General features: G+C 36.0%; 1 protein-coding gene across 3 annotated transcripts in view; it reads right to left on the bottom strand.

Moving 5' to 3' along the window:
- Positions 1-22,232, bottom strand: part of NADK2 (NAD kinase 2, mitochondrial) — a 47,897-nt gene that overhangs the window by 2,528 nt on the left and 23,137 nt on the right. For 2 of the 3 annotated variants that reach the window (XM_043488775.1, XM_043488777.1), the window contains exons 7-12: positions 16,211-16,289; positions 13,159-13,224; positions 11,747-11,842; positions 5,668-5,723; positions 5,478-5,531; positions 2,592-2,715 (exon numbers count right to left, since the gene is read on the bottom strand). In XM_043488775.1, the coding sequence (XP_043344710.1) occupies positions 2,592-2,715; positions 5,478-5,531; positions 5,668-5,723; positions 11,747-11,842; positions 13,159-13,224; positions 16,211-16,289 (475 nt within the window). The remainder of the gene's footprint in view (positions 1-2,591; positions 2,716-5,477; positions 5,532-5,667; positions 5,724-11,746; positions 11,843-13,158; positions 13,225-16,210; positions 16,290-22,232) is intronic. The other variant, XM_043488776.1, reaches the window with a different exon arrangement.

Here is a 22,232-nt window from a genome sequence, read left to right as displayed (position 1 = left end):
CAAATTAGGAACTGAATGTTACACTCAGTTCCTGGGAAGTTCCCTCATTGCTCTTAACCCATCTCCCAGTCTCTACTCCCAGCCCCTCCTTCCCAAGCATATCCACTATCTTAATTTCAATCACCATAGTAATAATAGCTTTGTCTATCCTTGAAATTCTATATAAATGAAAGAATACAATAGATATGTCCATATCTGGCTTCTTTTGCTCAATAGTATGCTTGTGAAATCATCCATGTTATCATATGTAGCAGCACTGGGTTCATTTTCATTGTTGTCTGAAAACACCTGCATTGTACGAAAATACCAAAATTTAAGTATCCCTTCTACTATGCATGGACATTAGGGTTTTGATCTGTTGGGAACATTGCTGCTATGAATATTCTAGAGTATGTCCTTTGGTGCCTACATATCTGTCAGTGTATATACTTCTGCTGGATATATATCTTGGAGCAGAATCACTGAGTCACTGCACGTCCTATATTCAGCTTTGGTAGGTAACTGCCAAACAATTTTCCATATTATTCCTAACAGTATAAAAGTTTTATATAAAAGTTCTAGTTGCTCCACTTTTATATAAAAGTTGTAGTTGCTCCACCTTATTAACAACTAGCATTTTAGCTAGGCTGGTGAGTGTGTGTGGTATTGTATTTGTTCAGTCGCTCCGTCATATCTGACTCTAAGCGACCCCATGAACTGCAGCACGCCAGGTTCCTCTGTCCTTCACTATCTCCTGGAGTTTGCTGAAACTCATGCCATTGAGTCAATGATGCCATCCAACCATCTCATTCTCTGTCACCCTCTTCTCCTCCTGCCCTCAGTCTTTCCCAACATCAGGGTGTTTTCCAATCAGTCAGCTCTTCACATCAGGTGGCCAAAGTACTGGAGCTTCAGCTTCAGCATCAGTCCCTCCAATGAATATTCAGGACTGATCTCCTTTAGGATGGACTGATTGGATCTCCTTGCAGTCCAAGGGACTCTCAAGAGTCTTCTCCAGCACAATTCAAAAGGCATCAATTCTTTGGCACTCAGCCTTTTTTAAGGTCCATCTCTCACATCCTTACATGACTATGGTATTATATGATATAGTTTTTTTTTTTTCTATGATATAGTTTTAATTTATATTTCTCAGATGAATAAGGTCAAGGATGTTTCTCTATACACTTATCAGCCATTTGGATATTCTCTTTTGCAAAATGCCTGTTCAAGACTTTCAGCCATTTTTCTAAGGGGTTGCCTGCCTTCTTTCTTACTGACTTGTAAGAACTTTTGTAATATATTCTGGATATGAGTCCATTGCTGGACATAGATACTATTTCACTCTGTGGCCTGCCTCTTTATTTTCTCGATGGTGCCTTGATTAACATAAGTTAATAACTCTAATTTAGTTCAACTTGTCAATCTGTTGCTACGAAATAGTTTCCAACCAAAGTCATAAAGCTGTTCTCCTACTTATATGAGCAAGCATTTAAATGAATCTTTTAGTCTTACCCAATCTGAGTATAGATTTGTTGATTAATCAAAATTAATTCTCAAATGATTAAGTGATTTTAAAATATGATCACTATCCTTTTTAATGTCTTTCCTGGAAAAACTCAATTATGTGTTTTCAAAGAAGTACATGCACACTGTAAGAAGCAATTTGTAATTGAACTATTCTTTGCTTGCCATGAGATGAAAAGTGAAAGTGAAAGTCGCTTAGTTGTGTCTGACTCTTTGTGACCCCATGGACTATAGCCTGCCAGGCTCCTTTGTCCATGGAATTATCCAGGCAAGAATACTGCAGTGGGTAGCCATTCCCTTCTCCAAGGGGATCTTCCCAACCCAGGGATCAAACCCAGGTCCCCTGCATTACAGGTGAATTCTTTTTCATCTGAGCCACCAGGGAAGCCCCAGAACACTGGAGTGGGTAGCCTATCCCTTCTCCAGGGGATCTTCCTGAGCCAAGAATCAAACCGGGGTCTCCTGCATTGCAGAAGGATTCCCCACCAGACGAACTATCAGGGAAGCCCTAACTATAGTTAAGTTTTCTTGTCAGTCTGGAAGACTGGGCAACCTTTACAAAAATTATAAACATTTTTGTATATCTTCTTCCCCTCAAAACAAAAAATCTGTGGCAAATTTAATAGATATGGGCATGGGTGGGAGATTCAGCTGTAGGGAAAAGCTGAAAGAAATGAGTCCTTTATGTTGCTACACAATTTAGGCTTTATATGAATGTATGTCCTGCTTTTATTCCATACTATATGAAAAAAAAGTTGCTTTCCAGTTTCTTTTGAAGTGACAATCCGATCTTACTGTGTCTTACTTAACAAAGTAAAAACGACAAGCACACATTACCCAATTAAATAACCATGTCCTTTCTATTCAGTTAAATTTTAGTTTCTCTAAAGTGAAACTAAGTTTTAAAGAAAATATCACTTTACCCAGGTTATTAGCATGATACCGCTTTAGCTCCACAGGTTCTACTTTTCCTGCATGATTAAGTTTGAAGCAGTGATTTAATGAAACTGAATACTTTCACAGCCAAATGTGCTTTATAATTAATTACAAGGGAGGAAAACAGATACAAGAAGACTGTGGAAGCTTACTTTGAGGTGAAACAACGCTGACGACTGCTCGAGAAAATTCTGTTTGCTATTGGTTCTCGAATACTGAAAAGTATTTTTGGTTCTTCTGGACTGTAGAGCAATGATTCATTATATTCGTTTGTTACTATAAAGGAAAAAAGCCAAATATTAGCACATTCAATGAAAAACAGTCACTTCTGAGAAGTGCAAAATGAGAATGGATGCCATCCCCAATTTAAAGGCAGTTCTATTCCAAAAGTCTGTTTGGCAGCAAGTTTCTTGGAACTCATGACAAACTCCATTAAAAAAAATGCTTATAAACAGGGAGTATGTTCCCAGATTAGCCCACAGAAGCCTACATCACCCACAGGATAGCAGAAATAGGTACCTTTGGTGGGGGAAGGGAGGACTGTAAAGTCAGTAAACAAAGAGAAACTAGTTTGAAGCACTCAAAAATAGAACTTGAGTTGACATAATCCCTTGCTAATAAGTTCCTTTCCAAAACATCATGCCAAAAGGTTCATGAGGTATTTCTACAAGTCTTTGGGATCTACTTTCTCCCTAACCAAGAGGCACACAAAGTTGGCATGCAGAGCACAAACTGGTTAAAGACAACCGTACAAAGAAACTGGGCTTGAAAAAAGCATTTAGTTGAACACCACGTTAAAAGACATCACAAGACTATCAGATAATCTACCTTATATACCAAAATTTCATTTGAATTAAATGAAGTGTCTGTAACAGTGACTGCACCATTGGCATTCACTATTGCTTCTGAAGATAAGTCAAATCTTCAAAGGAATAATATTCATTCAGTAAAGCAGTATGTTTATTAAAAGAAAAATCACTATTTTATATATACCCTTAAATTACTTTATATAACTGATACAAATTTCAGTTGTTTTATATACATTGTTTTAAGTGAAATTATCTAATGAAGAATCAATTACTATAAATGCCTCACTTTCCTTCCTTTGGTACAAATTTAACACTAATTCCAACTCAAAGCCATGATTTAAATAATATTTTAGGTCTCAAAATCAGAGAGGGAGAAAACAATCCATTTTAGAGACCTGAAAGTAACCACAGAGATTTAGTCCTGTTTATAAACTATTTTAAAGGCAAACCATCTCAACAAAGAAAGTCTTATGGGAATCTAAAACACGCAAATAAAATGATTGACTCTGTTAATATACTTTATGATGTATTGCTACATCACTTTAAAGGCAACCAATATGAACACATCTGTTACGATAACTCTCAAATTCAAATGTTTACGGATGACAATTGCAGCACAGGTAAGTAAAGGCAACTATAAACAGTTTGGATTTTTGTTTTTTTTTTTTTAAATAATTTACCTTGAAATCTTAGGATACTCTTCAACTAAACAGAGACAACACTATTTAGCTTTAGTTTGTGGTCCATACTTTCGAAAATGATCCTGGTAGATGAATAGACTTTAGTGTGTTAAAATTTCATATGCAAATCAAATGAATGTGGTTTCCAGTTTATTATTTTTTAAAATAATTTTTAACAAATTTATTATTTTTTTTCACTGAAAAACCATTCACTTTTATTAATTAAGATACATTAATTTTACACAGATGGAATAAAACCTTTTACAATTTTTGTTTGATCCTTGATTAAAATACACATTACAAGCTTCTAAAAACTTTCCTGTTTCTCTGATGAAATGATCTGAGAATGTGATTTATATGGTTTACAAAATGGAGGCTAATTTAGTAAACATGGATGGACATTCATTATACTAATGACTTTTCCAGAAAGAGTTTTCTATACTTACATCAGAGAGGTGTCCTTCCTTCAAGCCTGCCAGATAATATGCATGATTTCTCTATGTTGCTGTTATCAAAATACCTTAGATTTTCATGAACTATCCTTGCTTTATGCTTAAAAAGCAACTGACATAATTATTGAAAACTTAGAGCAAACTTCTGTCTTACTTTGAACTATTCCCTGAACACTTACATCATGGTGACCACAGAGGTCTTGACATCAGTGACAAATACCTCCATTCAGAGGTTTAGTGTGTATATAACATGACTGTGTTCTTAATCTTATAAATTGGAGAATAAATATAAGTGATTCCCACTCAATATAGAAGTGCTTGTCTTACCATTGGGCAACAACCATCAAAAACATACATTTATATATACAGTAGAAACAAATCACAGCATGTGGTAATTTGAGAGTTGAATTACATTCATTTTGGTTCCTTAATAATCTCAAATAACGTTAACATAAACAAGGATACATTCATAATAATTATACCTCTGCAAAATTTGAAGAATTCCCCAGCAATCTATGTCTACTCCCTCATTCCACTGTTGAGGAAGCAGAGGAGCAAAGAAACAGTCTTGCCCATTGTTTCAGTGAGTGACTGGCTGGTCTGGATTGGAACCCAGGTCTTCAAACTCCCTGATAAGTATCCTTTCTCCAGCAGTGCTGGTTCTCTTAAAAGAATGCTGAAATAACTAGGCAGGAGTATGTAGTGAAAGGATAAGATAACATTTTAGTGAATGTCAAGGTAAGCATTCACAGCTCAATGAATTCCTTCTCATTCGGAGGATACTAATAGCACACTGAATTTAGGTGTACATTTCCTATTTGCCTGATGTGTATTTTTCTACATTTTCCTATTCCCCAGGAAAAGTTTGCAATCACACTGTTTTGACACAGAAGTTAGATTTCCATGGTTGATAAAAATAATAAAATTTCATCTTAAACTTTCTACTGATTCAATATACTTTAAGGGGTATTATATTGTTGGAGTCAAAAAAGTACTATGCTTTGCTTAATTAGACAAGTACATTTCATGATAACATCCTCAAAATATACACAGAACTTAACTAAAAACGTCAGTGATTATGATCATTTGTCACTGACCTTTCTCTACCAATTCTCTGTTCAACGGAAGACTTAAATTTCCTTGTCGGTTTGCTATTGGAAAAAGAAAGGGGGAAAATATCTTGATTAAATAAAATATTTTGTAACATACTGTATAGCTAACATACAATAAAATCTACACATTATATAGCATATTATAATTGTAACATAAGAACTATTTTGTACTCACCAATATTTAGAACATCTTCCACAGCCTGAGGTGCCACTCTATTAATATTGAATGACCTACAAATACATACCACAAACATTTTTTCTTATTTTAGTTCTAAAAACATACTAAAAATGAAAAAGGAATAATCTACTTAATGTTCAAAGAACTCTTAGAAATTATCAGGTAAAAAAATACCCAAAAGACAATAGCCACCTCATATAGTTTTTAAAAGTAGGCAAAGTACATGGGTTAACAGTCCAGGGATCATATGAAAATATGTTCAGTCTCACTCATACCTGAGGAGATATTAAAACAAGATTCTTCTCAGATTTTAAAGATTAAAAACTGATAATTATTGACATGGGTATGGGAAGAGAAGTATGCCCATATACTAATGGCATTATAAAAATTGCAATTAGGGGAGGGGGGATCGGGATGGGGAATACGTGTAACTCTATGGCTGATTCATATCAATGTATGACAAAACCCACTGAAATGTTGTGAAGTAATTAGCCTCCAACTAACGAAAAATAAAATAAAATAAAAAAATAAAAAATAAATTGCAATTAGACAATTCTGTTAAGATTTAAAATGAACATATTCTTCAATCTTGTAGTTTATCCTAAAATATATTTGCACATATAATACACAAAGACAAGTGTAAGGATATTTACAGAAGCATTGTTTATAATAGCAAAACCACAGAAAGCTGGGTAAATATAGCTACTCAGTTGAATACCACATAGATATTAAAAAGACTAACTATAACCATATGTATAATACCAATGTGGAAAGAGATCAACATGTTAAGTTAAAAAGCCAAAAGCATTATACAGTGTGCGTATGTGTTTTGTTGTTCAGTCGCTCAGCTGTGTTCGACTCTTTGCAACCCCATGGACTGCAGCACACCAAGTCTCTCTGGCCTCACCATCTCTCGAAGTTTGCCCAAGTCCACGTCCGTTGCATCAGTGATGCTGTCCAGCCATCTCATCCTCTGACACCCTTTTCTCCCTCTGCCCTCAATCCTTCCCAGCATCAGGGACTTTTCCAATGAGTCAGCTGTTCTATATATATATATACAGAATTTCCTTGTGTTACTTATATTAAAAAATATAGAGAGTGGTTATAGCTGGAGATTAGTACTAGAATATAAAATGAAAGAAACCAGCTTTCCATTGTATCCCCTTTGTATTATTTAACATATTTCTTATTTTTTTAATTTTTATTTATTTTTTACTTTTTGGCTGCGCTGAGTCTTCATTGTTGCTTGTGGGCTTTTCTCTATTTATGCCGAGTGGGGGCTACTCTGTTGTGGTGCGTGGGCTTCTCACCATGGTGACTTCCCTTGTTGCAGAGCACGGGTTTCTAGGGCACGCAGGCTTCGGTAGTTGCGGCTCCCGGGGCTCTAGAGTATAGGCTCAGTAGCTGTGGCACACGGGCTTAGTTGCTCCACAGCATGTTTAATCTTCCCAGATGAAGGATCAAACCTGTGTCCCCTGTACTGGCAGGCGGATTCTTAACCACTGGACCACCAGGGAAGTCCTAACACAGTTTTTAAACATGTGTTTCTTTAAATTATAAAATCATTTCTGAAGGTGAGAAAGTTTTAGCAAGATGCCATGAGTAACCACTTAAGAACAAACATTACCACAAACATAAGTAACTTTTAAAAGCAGCAACTTTTAAAAAGTGGTTAGACCCTTAACCACGTAAGGTCTAAAAAGGTGGTTAAGGAAAGGTTTTTTTTTTAAAAAAAAAAAACCAAAAAAAAAACCCACAACTCTTCCAGCTAATTTAGAATTCTCCTCCTGCCTCTACCTCCTCCCAGTAGATGCTCCTTCAAAAAGGAACAGTACTGCATAGTCACACAACTCTAAACCTAATTCAGGGGCTCTTAACATTTTCAGGGAGGAAGAATAAGAGATGCTCCATATACCTGCTCTAATCCTATACTCTCTGTATTTTGAGAAATGTGAAAACACTTTGGACATTCTCTTAAGAAAAATGCAGATATACAAATTTTTACATTAAAAAACTGGAGTCATTCACAGACCATACCCTTATGCTAAAAAAAATAAATCTAAAATATGGCCCTTGCCTAGCCTATTTCACCATTACTCACCCTCCGACTTCACATTCCAAACACCCTAAGCTCCGTTCTCACCTCTTGCTCACACTTACTATGTGGTAGAAGGCAAAATACTTCAAGAGCTGTGACTTTCTTCTTGTTCGGCATGAGGTTCACAAAACCCATCTCATTAGCATTACTACAGTCACACACTACAAGCCATAAGGCACTGGGGGCAGTATCTGGCTCTTGGCAAGAACTCAACGAAAATGTCAAGTGCAAGGAAATCTGTATGAGTTACACTCTTAATTCCTCATTACTGTTTTAGGATTCTATTTTAAAGTCACAGAAAAATAAGCTGCTAATATGGTTCCACTGAAATAAAATATGTAAAGGGCAAAAGATAATAGTGATTCACGTATCTTTACTATAGTTAAGACTTAGTTTAAGAGAACAGAAATCTTACAAGACATGTTCTAACACTCCTAGAACTATGACTTATTAGGAACACCACAAGTCAATACAAACTAAGTTATCTGAGTTGGGGTCAAATTAAAACTAATTTCCTGTGGGCGTAATCTAAATCTCAGCCAATTCAATCTACCCTTAGGAGTGGTTTACATTCTACATCAAAGACAAACTATATGCCAAAGCAGGTGTGAGCCAGCAAACAACAACTTTTTCCTTAGATCTACAACCTTTACCACTGTAAGAGTTCTGATGTGAAATCAGACATAACTTCTACTAAAGACAACCGAATTGAAAGGCAAAGAGTCTCATATCTTCATCAGATAGTAAAACTTTCTTTTTACTTAAGAACACCTCTTCATCCTTAATTAGGCCTTCTGGGACAGAATGTACAGAGGAGGAGGACTGGGAACAGGCTTAAGAACTCATGGAAACATAAACGATCCTGCTCCGTGGTACTTCTCTACCCTGTGCTGCAAACACATTCTAACCGGGAAGAGGACTGAGGTGACTGACACTGCGATGATGCACAGACGCTTGTTGTGCAACAGAACCACCACATCCTATGTCTCGTGCAAGAATTTCTGGAAATGCAAAGATGGGACAGCTAATCCCTGAGCTCTTCCCCCCACCCTCCCAGACACAAGATTAGGCTGTATTTCCCACCCCTCTAGCCACACAGCATGTAACTACATTCCAGCTAAAGGAATAAGAGTGACTATCATGGGCAACTCTCCTCCCAAGGAGTAAGCGTCTTTAAATTTCATGGCTGCAGTCACCATCTGCAGTGATTTTGGAGCCCCCCAAAATAAGTTATGATCAACCTAGATAGCATATTAAAAAGCAGAGACATTACTTTGCCAACAAAGGTCCATCTAGTTAAAGTTATGTTTTTTCCAGTGGTCATGTATGAATGTGAGAACTGGACTGTGAAGAAAGCTGAGCGCCGAAAAATTGATGCTTTTGAACTGTGGTATTGGAGAAGACTCTTGAGAGTCCCTTGGACTGCAAAGAGATCCAACCAGTCCATCCTCAAGGAGATCAGTCCTGGGTGTTCATTGGAAGGACTGATGCTGAAGCTGAAACTTCAATACTTTGGCCACCTCATGCAAAGAGTTGACTCATTGGAAAAGACCCTGATGCTGGGAGGGATTGAGGGCAGGAGGAGAAGGGGACGACAGAGGATGAGATGGCTGGATGGCATCACCGACTCGATGGACATGGGTTTGGGTGCACTCCGGGAGTTGGTGATGGACAGGGAGGCCTGGCATGCTGCGATTCATGGGGTCTCAAAGAGTCGGACAGGACTGAGCAACTGAACTGAACTGATCATGGGCAATACTTCTCATAACCTCCCACAGGGGACCTTCCAAGCTTTTCCTCCTTCTGTGGCTCAGAAAGTCTATGGTTTAGAGTTAAGCCCTGAAATTAAATCCTACCTCCTCCATTTATAAGCCACATGGCTTTGGGCAAGTCAGTTAACTTTTGAGACTTTTTATACTCTATCAGTGAAAATAAAACTAACTAATCTCAGAGTATTCTTGAGAATTTAAGTAAGATAATATACTTACTTGGGACAAAGAAAGTGCTCAAAGATGGTACTGCAGTAAGTTGAAATTATTAATGTAAGGTATAGAATGTATAAGCTTTCCCTCAGTACCTCTGATCCCTAGCCTTCTCTCTTCTCCCCCAATGCTTCTCTTTTCTCCCCTTACTCTCTGAAGAGAAAAAAGATCAAATGATACAGGGGAAATGCAATCATAATGAAGGAATTATCGGTAATAACAGGATAGTAGAACACGTCAGAAGCAAGCAAGCTGCATAAGGCTGAGTAGAAAAGAAAAGGGCCTAAGTGACCAAGGTGGCAGGGACAGGATATGGTTAGAGAGAGAACTGGCTCTGCACTAGAGCACTGAGAATAAGCAGATTTTAATAAGCCACACAGAAAAGACAGAACTTCTAATCTAAGCCATACTTATTCAAATGCAACATCAACACAGGCCTCAACTATCAGGTGCGTGGTAGGGGAAATAAAACTCAATTTTAAAGAATTCAAACTTAGTTTGATAAGCACTGTTTTAGCTGTATTTGTGAGCCTGTAGTCATTTATTCAAAAAAGGCATATTAAGTGAATAAGTATGAAGTACTGTGCTAAGCAAATAAAGAATCAAGCAGAAAAAAAAGTCACTAGTCACCATCCCATGTGCCTCAAGTTGCTCAAACTAACTGGGTATGAATTTACTAGAAACTAATTATGTGCTAAATGCTGTAACAGTGCTATGAGGAAAAAGTGCTGGGTAAGAGCAAAAAAAGGGACTGATTAATTAGACTTATGAAAAGAACAATGTCTTAAGCAAAGATTTTGACATTTAACTGACATTTGAAGACTGGAATTTTTAGCCAGTAGATGGAAAGTGGAAAATGTTCAGGCAGTCAATGCAGGAAGAAGGTACATTGAGCAAAAACAAAAAGCCCAGAGAGAACATGGCTTGTGCTAAGAATTGCAAGTAGCCTGCAGAGCCTCCACTGTAATGGGTTAGGGTCAGGCCGCAGTAGGCTGGCAAGGAACCTTAGCTCATATTTAAAGGGCTTCATATGACAGTCTGAATAATGTGAACACAGTCAAGAAAGTTTTAAAGCACAGAAGGGAAATAGTGAGACCTATCTACATTATGGAAATATTACTCTGTGGTAGGAGTTATGAATAACAGTCTGAAAAAGCAAGGTGACGCACAAAGAATGTTCACTAAAAAGATGGGGGCCGACACCAAGAAACAGCCATAGAAACTGAAAAGCAGGGGCTAGAATTTCTGAAGTATATCCGACAGGATTCAGAGACTGCTAAGTACAGAGGGAGAACAGGAAGATCCAGAGTTAAGAACCAGGCTTTAAGGAATAATGTGTTTTCCTGAGACTATGAACTCAAGGGTAACAGTGATTATTCAGCAAGACAGGGAACCCAGGAGAACAACTGAAGACAATAAATTCAGTTTTGAATGTGTTGAATCTGAAGTGCTATTAACACCCTTGTGTAGTTAGTAGGTAATTTTACAATATGAGCCTGTACTCAAAAGAGATGATGGCTACAGATAAAAGTCAGGGAGGCATAGGCATGTGTGTGCCAAGAAGTGGAAGAGACTTCCCAGAGAGGGGTCATAGGGTAAGCAGGTTTCGGGATGTCCCAGGTTATCTCCAATTAGGCCTTGAATGCACAAACTTCTGGCATATTTTTTGGTACTGTACTTTGTTTTCATTTCTTTATAACTTAAAATATTCATTTTTAAAATATACATTCCCTAGAAACATTCATTTTCTTTTTTCTCTTTACAAACCTAGGGCAGGAAGATAAAGAATGACCAGATCCAGGCCGAGCTATAAGTCAAGGCTGGACTCTTGGACCCAATCGATGAGTGAAACAGAAACTGAGCCAACCAATAAATCAACGCCAGGCTCCTTCCTGCGTATCAGAGGCCTCAGATACACCAATGTGAGACAGCAAGCAAATTATATTACTTAAAAGTATTTCACAAAAGTTGATAAGCAACATTCCAAGTTACTCACCAGGCCTTTGATCCTGTTCCAGTACACAAATTGAGCCCAGAGCTCTTCTGTTTTTCCCATGGACCATCATCAACTGAAATCTCGTAGTAGGAAGCCCTATGAATTGAGAATATAAAACTAGATTTGTGGAACTTACGTCTCATGGTAAATGAGATAAAGTATCTTTTTCAGAGCTGATGAAATCTAAGTGGGTCATCCTGACTTAGACATACCTGACTTAGTAGGGACACATATCATGATGCTAATTCCAATACTGTTTAAGTGAAAAAAATTCAAAAATATCTATGTGTCTACATCCTTCTCTGACCTATATGTGCCTCCTTCCTTTAAGATTTCAAACAAGAGCTTCTTATAAATTTTTACCTAGCACTGCTATGGAAACATACAGAAGATCTTTTCAGAATTCAAAAAGAAAATACCGTTCCTAGGGGAGTTTTATTCTCAGGAGCTAGTCCTTGAAACATCTAAGTCTGCATCTAATCCTTCAAGTTACCAACTGTTTCTACTTAACTCTTGTTTCTCAAGTTATGTACTAATGTGCCTTTTGAATTGACAGTAAGCTAGCAGAGACAATGAGGTTCTAAAGAAAAATCTCAACCAGTCCTGGACCAGTGAACAAAACTAGGAATAAAATAAGAACTGTAATTTTTTTAAAGATTTATATTTCTAAGATTATTTAATAAACATGGAGTCAACTGGGTTTTCTGACACCAGCAAAAAAAAAAAAAAAATGACACCACTTTCTAACTGCATGAATGTTTAAGTGATTTGTAACTATTCAAAGAGATTCTGAAATATACAGAAGTCTATTTTGTGAACTATGTCTTAAAATAATGGTGTCAACAGTCAACACTGAGTTACTTTTATCCCTTAACAAAATATAGCTTTTCAAAACAATAACAATTATTAGACATGCCTGCAAATATTAACATTCAATGGATAATTTATCTCTTATTCTAACCCTTTCATTTTCTCCTGCCAAGCTCGTGGTTTGTGAATGCTTCATATGATATAACTCCACGTCGTTTTTTCTCTGAAGTCAGCATTCTCTTTAAAAATAAAAGACAGCAAGTCTAATATTCACATTTAATCTATTTCATAGCTTTGTTATGTCTTCCTAGAAAATTAAGAATTTTAGGTACATTAGTCTATTATATACAATACAGACAAGTCAGCCAAATCCATTGGAATGGCTGCTATTATGCCAGAATCATGTAGAAACCAGAGATTAGAGGTAAGTGGGGACAGAAAAAAAAAAAGAGGTGAAGAGAAAGAAAAGTCAGGAGAGAGACGTTGAGTCCAAAACAAAGAGCAAATTTAGTGTCATTCTTACATGCAAGTTTATCGAGATTAGTCAACTCAGAATTTTGGTTTCAGGGAAATTATTTTTTTAAGGCAGCAATAAAACTCACAGTCCCTTTAGAGTGGGTATACTTCTTCTTAAATTGTCCACTGCTACAGCCCAAGAATAAGACATTCTAGGTTAGAACAAATAGGAGAAAAGAAAAAAATTGGGCTTTTAAAATGTTCTTAAGTTTAAGAACATTATAAATGAGGCAGGAATAATATTGCCGCACTTCACATTTTCCAAGCAAAGCACTTCAGTTTTCAGGAAGACTACAATTCTACTGCATACACTGAAGAAGAACACAGGCTTAGCCCGGCTCTGTTGTTTATTAATTGTGTGACCTGGGGCAATCTACTTCACCTCTCTGAGCCACAGACTGCCCTATAAAATGGAGATAATGATAGCATCAATATTTATTCAATCTGTAAATATTTATTAAGTGCCTAATATGTTTTAATAAGCACTGTGCAAGGTCCTAGGGATTTAATAGTAAATGTAATAGACACAATCTTCTAGAAGTTTATATTCTAGTATGCAGGTCAGAAATTTTACAGTAATAATTACCAACTATTTAGAGTATTGTTTACTGCTTTAAGCAATAAACAAGACACTATATAAGAAATAATACAAGATGGCCTTGAAACAGCACTGCCAGGAGGAAGGCATGTACAGGCAGGGCAGTTCAAAATATAAGTAATAAGTTCTCATGACAACTCAATACTGGATCTGGAATTAGAAATGCTGGGTTTACATGATGGTTCTGATGCTAAATTAAATATATGAGCTTGGCCAAGTGACTTGAATTCTCCAAATCTCAGTTTTTTCACTGAGAAATACAACCAATTTTCCCACAGAGTTGCTGTGAGCATACATGTGACAACATACACAACATGCACAGTGCCTGAGACGCAGCAGGCATTCAGGAAGTGTTCGTTTCCTTTCTGCCCAAGGGCCTGTGTCATAGAATCTTTCCAAGTAATTTCTAATATTTCCAGTAGTTAAGGCTTTCTCAATAGCATCAGAAGCCCACCCACTGCTGTCCTTAATCTTAGTAAAGATAATCAGGTGAGGCATCAAAGACCACAAAAAGAACCAGCATCAGACATCAGGGGTAAACCAACCAAAGCACTGCCACCACAGAAAATAGAAGCATTTGATCTAACACCTCCTAATGGGACTTCACTGAATTTCCGTAAGTCAATCATTGATCCCAATTTTCCTCCTTTTGTAAGTTATTTTTTAGTAAGTACAAATCATAAAGCAACGCTAGTAGAAGCTCTCAGAAGTTATGACCTTCAAAATATACAAACAGAATAACGTAAGCCCTTAAATGGCTTCCCTCGAATAAGCATAAACTCACAAAACATCTTTACCTTTGTCATCTATTTATTTTAATGGAGACTTTTTCCAATCTCATTTTAAGGTTGTTCTCTTCTGCCTGTCTTTAGCAATAGTGATGAAATTATATCACTGTTATATTCTCCTCCTTCTCTCTTATGACATAAATGTATCCATTACTCATTTCCATATTGCTTTAAGCTTGATATGCTATAGTTTTTCTGTTGCTGCATAAGTCTTACTATATTAAAATAAGCACATCTTTACACTTTACCATATTTTTAAGTTCTTTAAAGTATATATTTTTATTTGATTTCTTGAAGAATACATTTTACTTTTAATAATTTTTAATTATGTATTTTACCAGCTTCTAAAACATTAAGACACAGCTACTTTTATCTTATTTGTTTTTATATTCCTAGTTCACACAGCAGGTGTGCAATATATCTCACTGCATAAATTTAAAATTATATTAATCAAAATAATTACAACTCAAAAAAATAATTCAAATCATTCTGTTGAATCAGGCTTTGTTCTCTTCAATACTACCTCCAGTAGTAAGTTAATGGCTAAAATGTGGTTTTTTTAAGACAAATTTTTCTCACCATAATTAAACTTACTATAAAAGGATATGACTTATAATGAAGAGTATTTCAGAAAATTTGAAACTCTCAGGGAATCAATTACATGACCTTCAAAAGATCACACAGTTCTGGTAGCAGGAGAGTAGAATATAGATTTATCTCTAATCTTCCATCCCTAACTCCCTTACAACAACAACAAAAATGAGAAAGAAAGTTCTAAATGTACCACCAAGAGTTAAATTAACTTTACATTATGGCAGTCATTTTACAGTTGGTAACTAGTGTCACACAATAAATTTTATGCAAAAATATTCTGCTGACAATTTAAGCCTAAGTTATATTCAACACTCACAAAATAGATTTTATCAGTAATAAAACATATACTATGTTTTTATATTCCTACTGAAGAACTTCACTAATCTTAATTTTTGGTAATAATGGTTACAAATCTTAAGCTGCCAATACTCTTGCCTTATGATGTTGCACTGAAAAGGGTCAACATTACTTCTGTAGCATTCTTGTCAAAAATGCTGAGTCTGAATTTTATCATGCAGAGAAAAAAAAATCATACAAATCTAAATTAAGGAATATTCTGCCAATATTCTGCAATTGGCTTAGACCATTCAAAAATGTAAAAATCATAAATGACAAAACAGGGATGGGACTAAAAGCTATTCTTAATTCAATCTAAAGGGCTATGATGGCCAAATAAACAAGATTTATTTAAAAAATAAGTAATATTTTTGTGTTCTCCTTAACTGGATTTTGGATCAAAACAAGCAAATAAATAAATCAGCTTTATGAAACATTAAGACAATCAGTAGGGAAATTTTAATATGAACAGTCTATAAGATCAAAGTTTTATATCAACTGCAAATATATGCCTATATATCATTCTCTTAAACATTTATAAAGCACCTATATAACAGATGAAAGGCTCAGGGAAATAATGCAGTAAAGAAATCTGAGTAACTTTGTTTAATGTAGGGCTTCACGAACATTTTTGGTAGTGAAACTTTCTTTCTTCTTAACATGTATTAATGTGTACAAAGGTGTGGAAATATTTCATTTAATAATTCATTTTTCTTATATAGTATTAATTATGCACAAATCTTAGGTGGTAGAAATTTAATAAATAGCTTAAAATTACTAAAATATTAAATTTCAAACTCAAGATGACAAGTTTATAAGTACCTGGATGATAAACTCTCCCCAATGAAGACTTCATTAAGTGCTCTGACTGGCAAAAGCTGGGGTCCAGAAGCCTCGAACCCTGCAGAGAATGAAAGAAAAATCCAAGAGAGCACCTTAAAACTTCAGAAATATTATAATATAAATTTTATAAAATATTAAAATATTTGTCTTAATAGCATCTATAGCTTAACATTAACATATGAATTAAATCTTAAAGTATTCATAATACAGAACCACAAAATCATCTAAACATTATAACTGCAATGAGTAAATAAACCTTAGTTCTTCTTGAAACAATTTTTCAAGAGTGAGGAAATATATTGATATTTATTCACAGCATAAGATTCAAGCTGTCACACTTGGCTAAGTTTTGCTCCAACCACAACCTGCTTCAGAAGTAGAGACGATCGAGTACTTCCAAGGGAGAGCCATTCTGGATTCAAGCAGCAAATTACACGGATGGCTCATGTAGGAAGCCAAATCAGTTATGTCAGAAGTCAGATTATTTTTCAAACAGAAAACGGAGAGTGCTTTTCAGCAACGGCAGCACTGGAGGAACAGTGCCACATCTCCTTATGTGACTCCTAAAACAACGTCACCTTTATTTTTCTCTTTAAGGTTCTGTGCACAGCTGACATAACCTTCCTTGATGATTACTTAAACAGCACTTTATCACGCAAAATCCTCCAAAGAATCCCACTGCTTGCTGGATCAAAGTGTGATTTTCACCTTCAAATGGTCCCTTTTACTTTTTTATCTTTAACGAGTCCCCAGCTTGAGATGCCAGCCCTTTCTTCTCAACGTCACCAATAGTAGGTTCACTGCACCCAAGTGTCTCCTGCTGGGCATGCACTATGGAACAAGATACCTTTTCTGTCTCCTCCACCTTTTTTTCTTAGTCAAAGCTAAACGTTAACTTCAACTGTGGCAGCAGCTAGCCTCTAAAGTGGTGCCCCCTGATGCCTGCCTCCTGGTATTCACATTCTTGTATAACTCTTCCTTTCACACCACACCAGAATTAGTCTCTGTGACCAACATAAGGCAGAAATGATGGTGTGTCACTTATGAGATTTGGTTTAAAATGACACCCTGGCTTCTACCTTGGTCTCTCTCTCCCCCAGATCACTTGTTCTGGGGGAAGATGTTTCACAAGCAGGCCAGTGGAGAAGCCAACATAGTGAGGACCCGAAGTCGCCTGCTAACAGCCACGTGACGAGTTGTGGTTTAGACCTTCCAGTCCAGTTACGTGTCCCGGCCAACAGCTTAACTGTCACCTCCTCAGAGACCCTAAACCTGAACTAACAAGCTAAGCTTCTCTTGGATTCTTGACTTTCATAATCTCTGTGAAATTACAAGTATTTTGTATTAAGATGGTAAACTCTGGGGTAATTTGCTATGTTTTAAGATTCTGTGTTCCAGGTTAATGTGTATAGATACCTAATACACATTAGACACTTAATACTCTATAAAACTTTCCACCACTGTCACCAAAACCACCACCAATTTAAATTCCCCTCTGACTTGTAGCCTATTTGTTTATATGCTTATTGAATGTTAATTATATGTATAATTTCTTTTGGATTGTAACTGTCTAAAGTGACCCAACTATTCTTTCAATTACCACAAGTTGCTATTACAATACCATGGAATCTTTAAAAACTTATTTGACTAAACTATATAATGGGCTAACATTATGAGCTAGATCTCGTAACATAGAAGGAACTTGATACAAAAAGGTACATAAGAATGATGTGTTTGATCAAATTTGATTGTACTTAAGACTGCATACTTAACTTTTGATATTGTCTTAATTTGGTACTAAATATATTCACATTTTTACAACTAACAAGTTTTACCAACATAAAAAGTTTAAATTTATAGTTTAAATTATTTTTCTTTACATAGTGTAATTCCTAATGGAATGTTTTATATCTCCTCACAGATTTTCTGCAAATGTTCACTAACAGTAAGTACTCAACTAAATATTGCTTTGTACTCAGTTGCCAAGTCATGTCTGAGGCAAGAATACTGGAATGGGTTGCCATTTCCTTCTTCAGGGGATCCTCCCAATCCAGGGATCGAACCTCTGTCTCCTGCACTGGGAGGCAAGTTCTTTACTGCTGAGCCACCAAGGAAGCCATCACTATATATTAGTAACTGATAAATCTGAAATCTCACCAAACTGTAACCATATGTTTTTCTTTTGAATAGTCTTAACTTTTTATCTGTATTCCTGTTTCTCCTCATCCTAATTTTCCTTTCTGTATAGCACTTTTACTATGTGTGCTTGCTGAATTTCACCTGAAATCTTTTATCAAAGGAGGAAGAGAATACATAAAATTGCTTCAAGTCTCATTAATCATCTTAATTCTGCTTATATTTCTTTCATGCTAATTGACTACCAAACATTATTTAATCATAAAACTGTTCATTTACACCTTGCTTCAACAAAACACGAAAAGATGGACTCAATAGCAATTGACAGTTTTCTATCCAAGAGAATCCATTACAAAATTAATCATTAATTTATATTTTTAAGTATAGAATTGTGATACTAGGGACAGAGACCACAATCCTATGCAATTCTCTCACACTGTCAGACTATTAGACTATGTTTCTGGATCTACCCACCTTGGGTATACCCGTGGAACTAGTAATGGCCAATGGAATATGAGCAAAAGTAGTGAAAAGGCCTGGCTCCTAAAACTTCCCTGAGAATCCCCCATGCTCTCACTGTCTTCTCCCCATAAACTACGAAGGACCAAACAGAAGATCAAAGGCCTTAGAAGATGGCAGGAGCCACTGTTTGGAGGTTGCCTCAACAACCCTTGGACAGTGAGCTGAACTATAAATAAAACTTCAATATGCTACATCACTGAGATTCTAGGATTGTTTATCAAACCAATTCACTTATCCAAATTAGTACAACTAGGCTTGCAAATAAGAAAGTTACAAGTTTATGTGATTAAAAGTTTTCTTTAACAAATAAATAAACTCTACCTTCCCTTGACTTAGTATGTATGCACATCATTATGTCATTCTTGGGCTTTCCTGGTGGCACATATAGTAAAGAATCTGCCTGAAATGCGGGAGTCCAGGGTTCGATCCCTAGGTCAGGAAGATCCTCTGGAGGAGGGTATGGCAACCCACTCCAGTATTCTTGCCTAGAGAATTCCATAGACAGAGGAGCCTGTTGGGCTACAGTCCATGGGGTCGCAAATAGTCGGACACAACTGAAGCAACTTAGCACGCACACACCTTCCCTTGAGGGTATAATGGCAATAAAAATGAACTCCTTTTCATTAATTTGTATACAACCCAGGTGGCTCAGGTGGTAAAGAATATGCCTGCAATGCAGGGGAGCCTGGTTCAATCCCTGGATCAGGAAGATGCGCTGGAGAAGGAAATGGCAACCAACTCCAGTGTTCTTGCCTGGAAAATCCCATGGACAGAGGAGCCTGGTGGGCTATAGTCCATGTGGTCGCAGAGTCAGACATGACTGAGCAACTGAGCACACCACATACATAATCTAGTTAAGGATAGATAACACTAAATAGAAAATTTTATTTGATTAAAGTTAAATCATCCTTCTTGCAAAAAAACTAGGATTTTTTTCTCTTTAATCCTGTGTTCCAAATTAAAAAGCTAAATCAGGGATCAAACATGGTGGTATATTTATAATCTCAAACCTACTCCTATATTCAAAAATCCCAAATGGCAGTTTCTTAGGAAATGTTCCCTGCCAACCTGAAGAGAATTTAAATAGGAAACATGAGATATATCTTGAAATCCTCCTAAATTTTTTCTCAGAAAATAAAGCTCTTTATCAAGAAAAAACCCTCTAACAAAAAAGTTCTCAAAAATTGTGCCAACATTGTAAATGTTACATAATTGCTAATAACAATAATATTAATAATTAATATAACAGTTTTCAGTGTTATTATTGAGAAATCTGAAATTACTCTGATTCCAGATTCTTCATGTATAAAGTAACCTGTTCCAACCACAATCACCACCAGCATCACTACTTCCTTTCTGGAAGCTTGCAAGAGGTTTGCTTTATCCCTAGTATACTAACATACCTCAGTGTGAGACCTTTTACCATTGATTATATTAAGTATTTTGTGTTTTCTTTCATTCAGAGACTGGTGCCTAAGTTTTGAGAAATTTTTTTAAAAATTCTTTTTATTTTGAGTATTCCCTGTGCTTTTACTAGAACTACCACTAGCCAGCTGTAAATATCCTGAATATTACTAAGTTTATATGTAATTTGCTTCTATATTTAATTTATAAGCTAAAACCAGTGAATCTGAGCAATGAATCTACATCTTTCTTATATACTGTTGGTGAAAACAACAAAATCCTGAACATCTTTTGGTGACAACAATAACTTGTTTTGGTGAAGTATAAAGTGAAATTTCTAATTAAGATTTTTAAATCTTTAAAAAAAATTAAAATCTTAATAGTTACTGCAGTCTTTCAAAAATGATAATAGGAAATCATCTGCTTATGAATGACTTGAAAGATTTCTAGAATTTTAAAAACTAGTTATTTAAAAATTTTCTAAAATTAAATGACTTTTCAGGAGAAGAAAAGCCATCTTTAAAACATGGCATTAACTCACAGTTTAGGAACATCTAACCTATAAAGCTATAAATCACCATAAAAAACTGAAAAAAATAAATATAAGTAAACATCAAATACCACAACCAGACAGAAACAAAGCCAGAAAACAGTTAAGTAAAGATAGCTTTTCCTAATAAAGTTTAGTCAAGAAATGAAATGCAAGAGGAAATAATATCCTTTTATACAGTCCACAGATATTTAGGATATCTCTTGGGATCTTCTTGCATCATGAAAATCTTACAGTTATGGGACAAAGTGGGAAACTACTGCTAAATATAATCCCCAAATTAGCTCAAAACTGAGAATTCATCTTAACAAAAAAGCTGCATATCATTTTATGCTAATATTCCCTTAGCATCTTACACAAATATTTGAAATACAAATCTTAAAGCTGAGATGCAAAAATTTCCTAACAAAAAGATTTTTTAATCAATAACTAGACCCATGGTAAATATATGTAAATGCAAATATATAAATGTATAATTATTATGAAGTCTTCCACAGATTAGTTCATTTTCTTTCAACCACTTTTTTTTTTCATTTATTAGTTGGAGGCTAATTACTTTACAATATTGTAGTGGTTTTTGTCATACATTGACATGAATCAGCCATGGATTTACATGTATTCCCCATCCCGATCCCCCCTCCCACCTCCCTCTCTACCCGATCCCTCTGGGTCTTCCCAGTGCACCAGGCCCGAGCACTTGTCTCATGCATCCAACCTGGGTTGGTGATCTGTTTCACCCTAGATAATATACATGTTTCGATGCTGTTCTTTCTGAACATCCCACCCTCGCCTTCTCCCACAGAGTCCAAAAGTCTGTTCTGTATATCTGTGTGTCTTTTTCTGTTTTGCATATAGGGTTATCATTACCATCTTTCTAAATTCCATATATATGTGTCAGTATACTGTAATGGTCTTTATCTTTCTGGCTTACTTCACTCTGTATAATGGGCTCCAGTTTCATCCATCTCATTAGAACTGATTCAAATGAATTTTAATGGCTGAGTAACATTCCATGGTGTATATGTACCACAGCTTCCTTATCCATTCGTCTGCTGATGGGCATCTAGGTTGCTTCCATGTCCTGGCTATTATAAACAGTGCTGTGATGAACATTGGGGTGCACGTGTCTCTTTCAGATCTGATTTCCTCGGTGTGTATGCCCAGAAGTGGGATTGCTGGGTCATATGGCAGTTCTATTTCCAGTTTTTTAAGGAATCTCCACACTGTTCTCCATAGCGGCTGTACTAGTTTGCATTCCCACCAACAGTATAAGAGGGTTCCCTTTTCTCCACACCCTCTCCAGCATTTATTGCTTGCAGACTTTTAGATAGCAGCCATCCTGACTGGCGTGTAATGGTACCTCATTGTGGTTTTCATTTGCATTTCTCT

Source organism: Cervus canadensis, chromosome 16 (assembly GCF_019320065.1).
Source record: "Cervus canadensis isolate Bull #8, Minnesota chromosome 16, ASM1932006v1, whole genome shotgun sequence".
NCBI classification, from domain to species: Eukaryota; Metazoa; Chordata; class Mammalia; order Artiodactyla; family Cervidae; genus Cervus; species Cervus canadensis.
The sequence above is the reverse complement of the archived record's forward strand: the minus strand, read 5'-3'. Positions and strand labels throughout refer to the sequence as shown.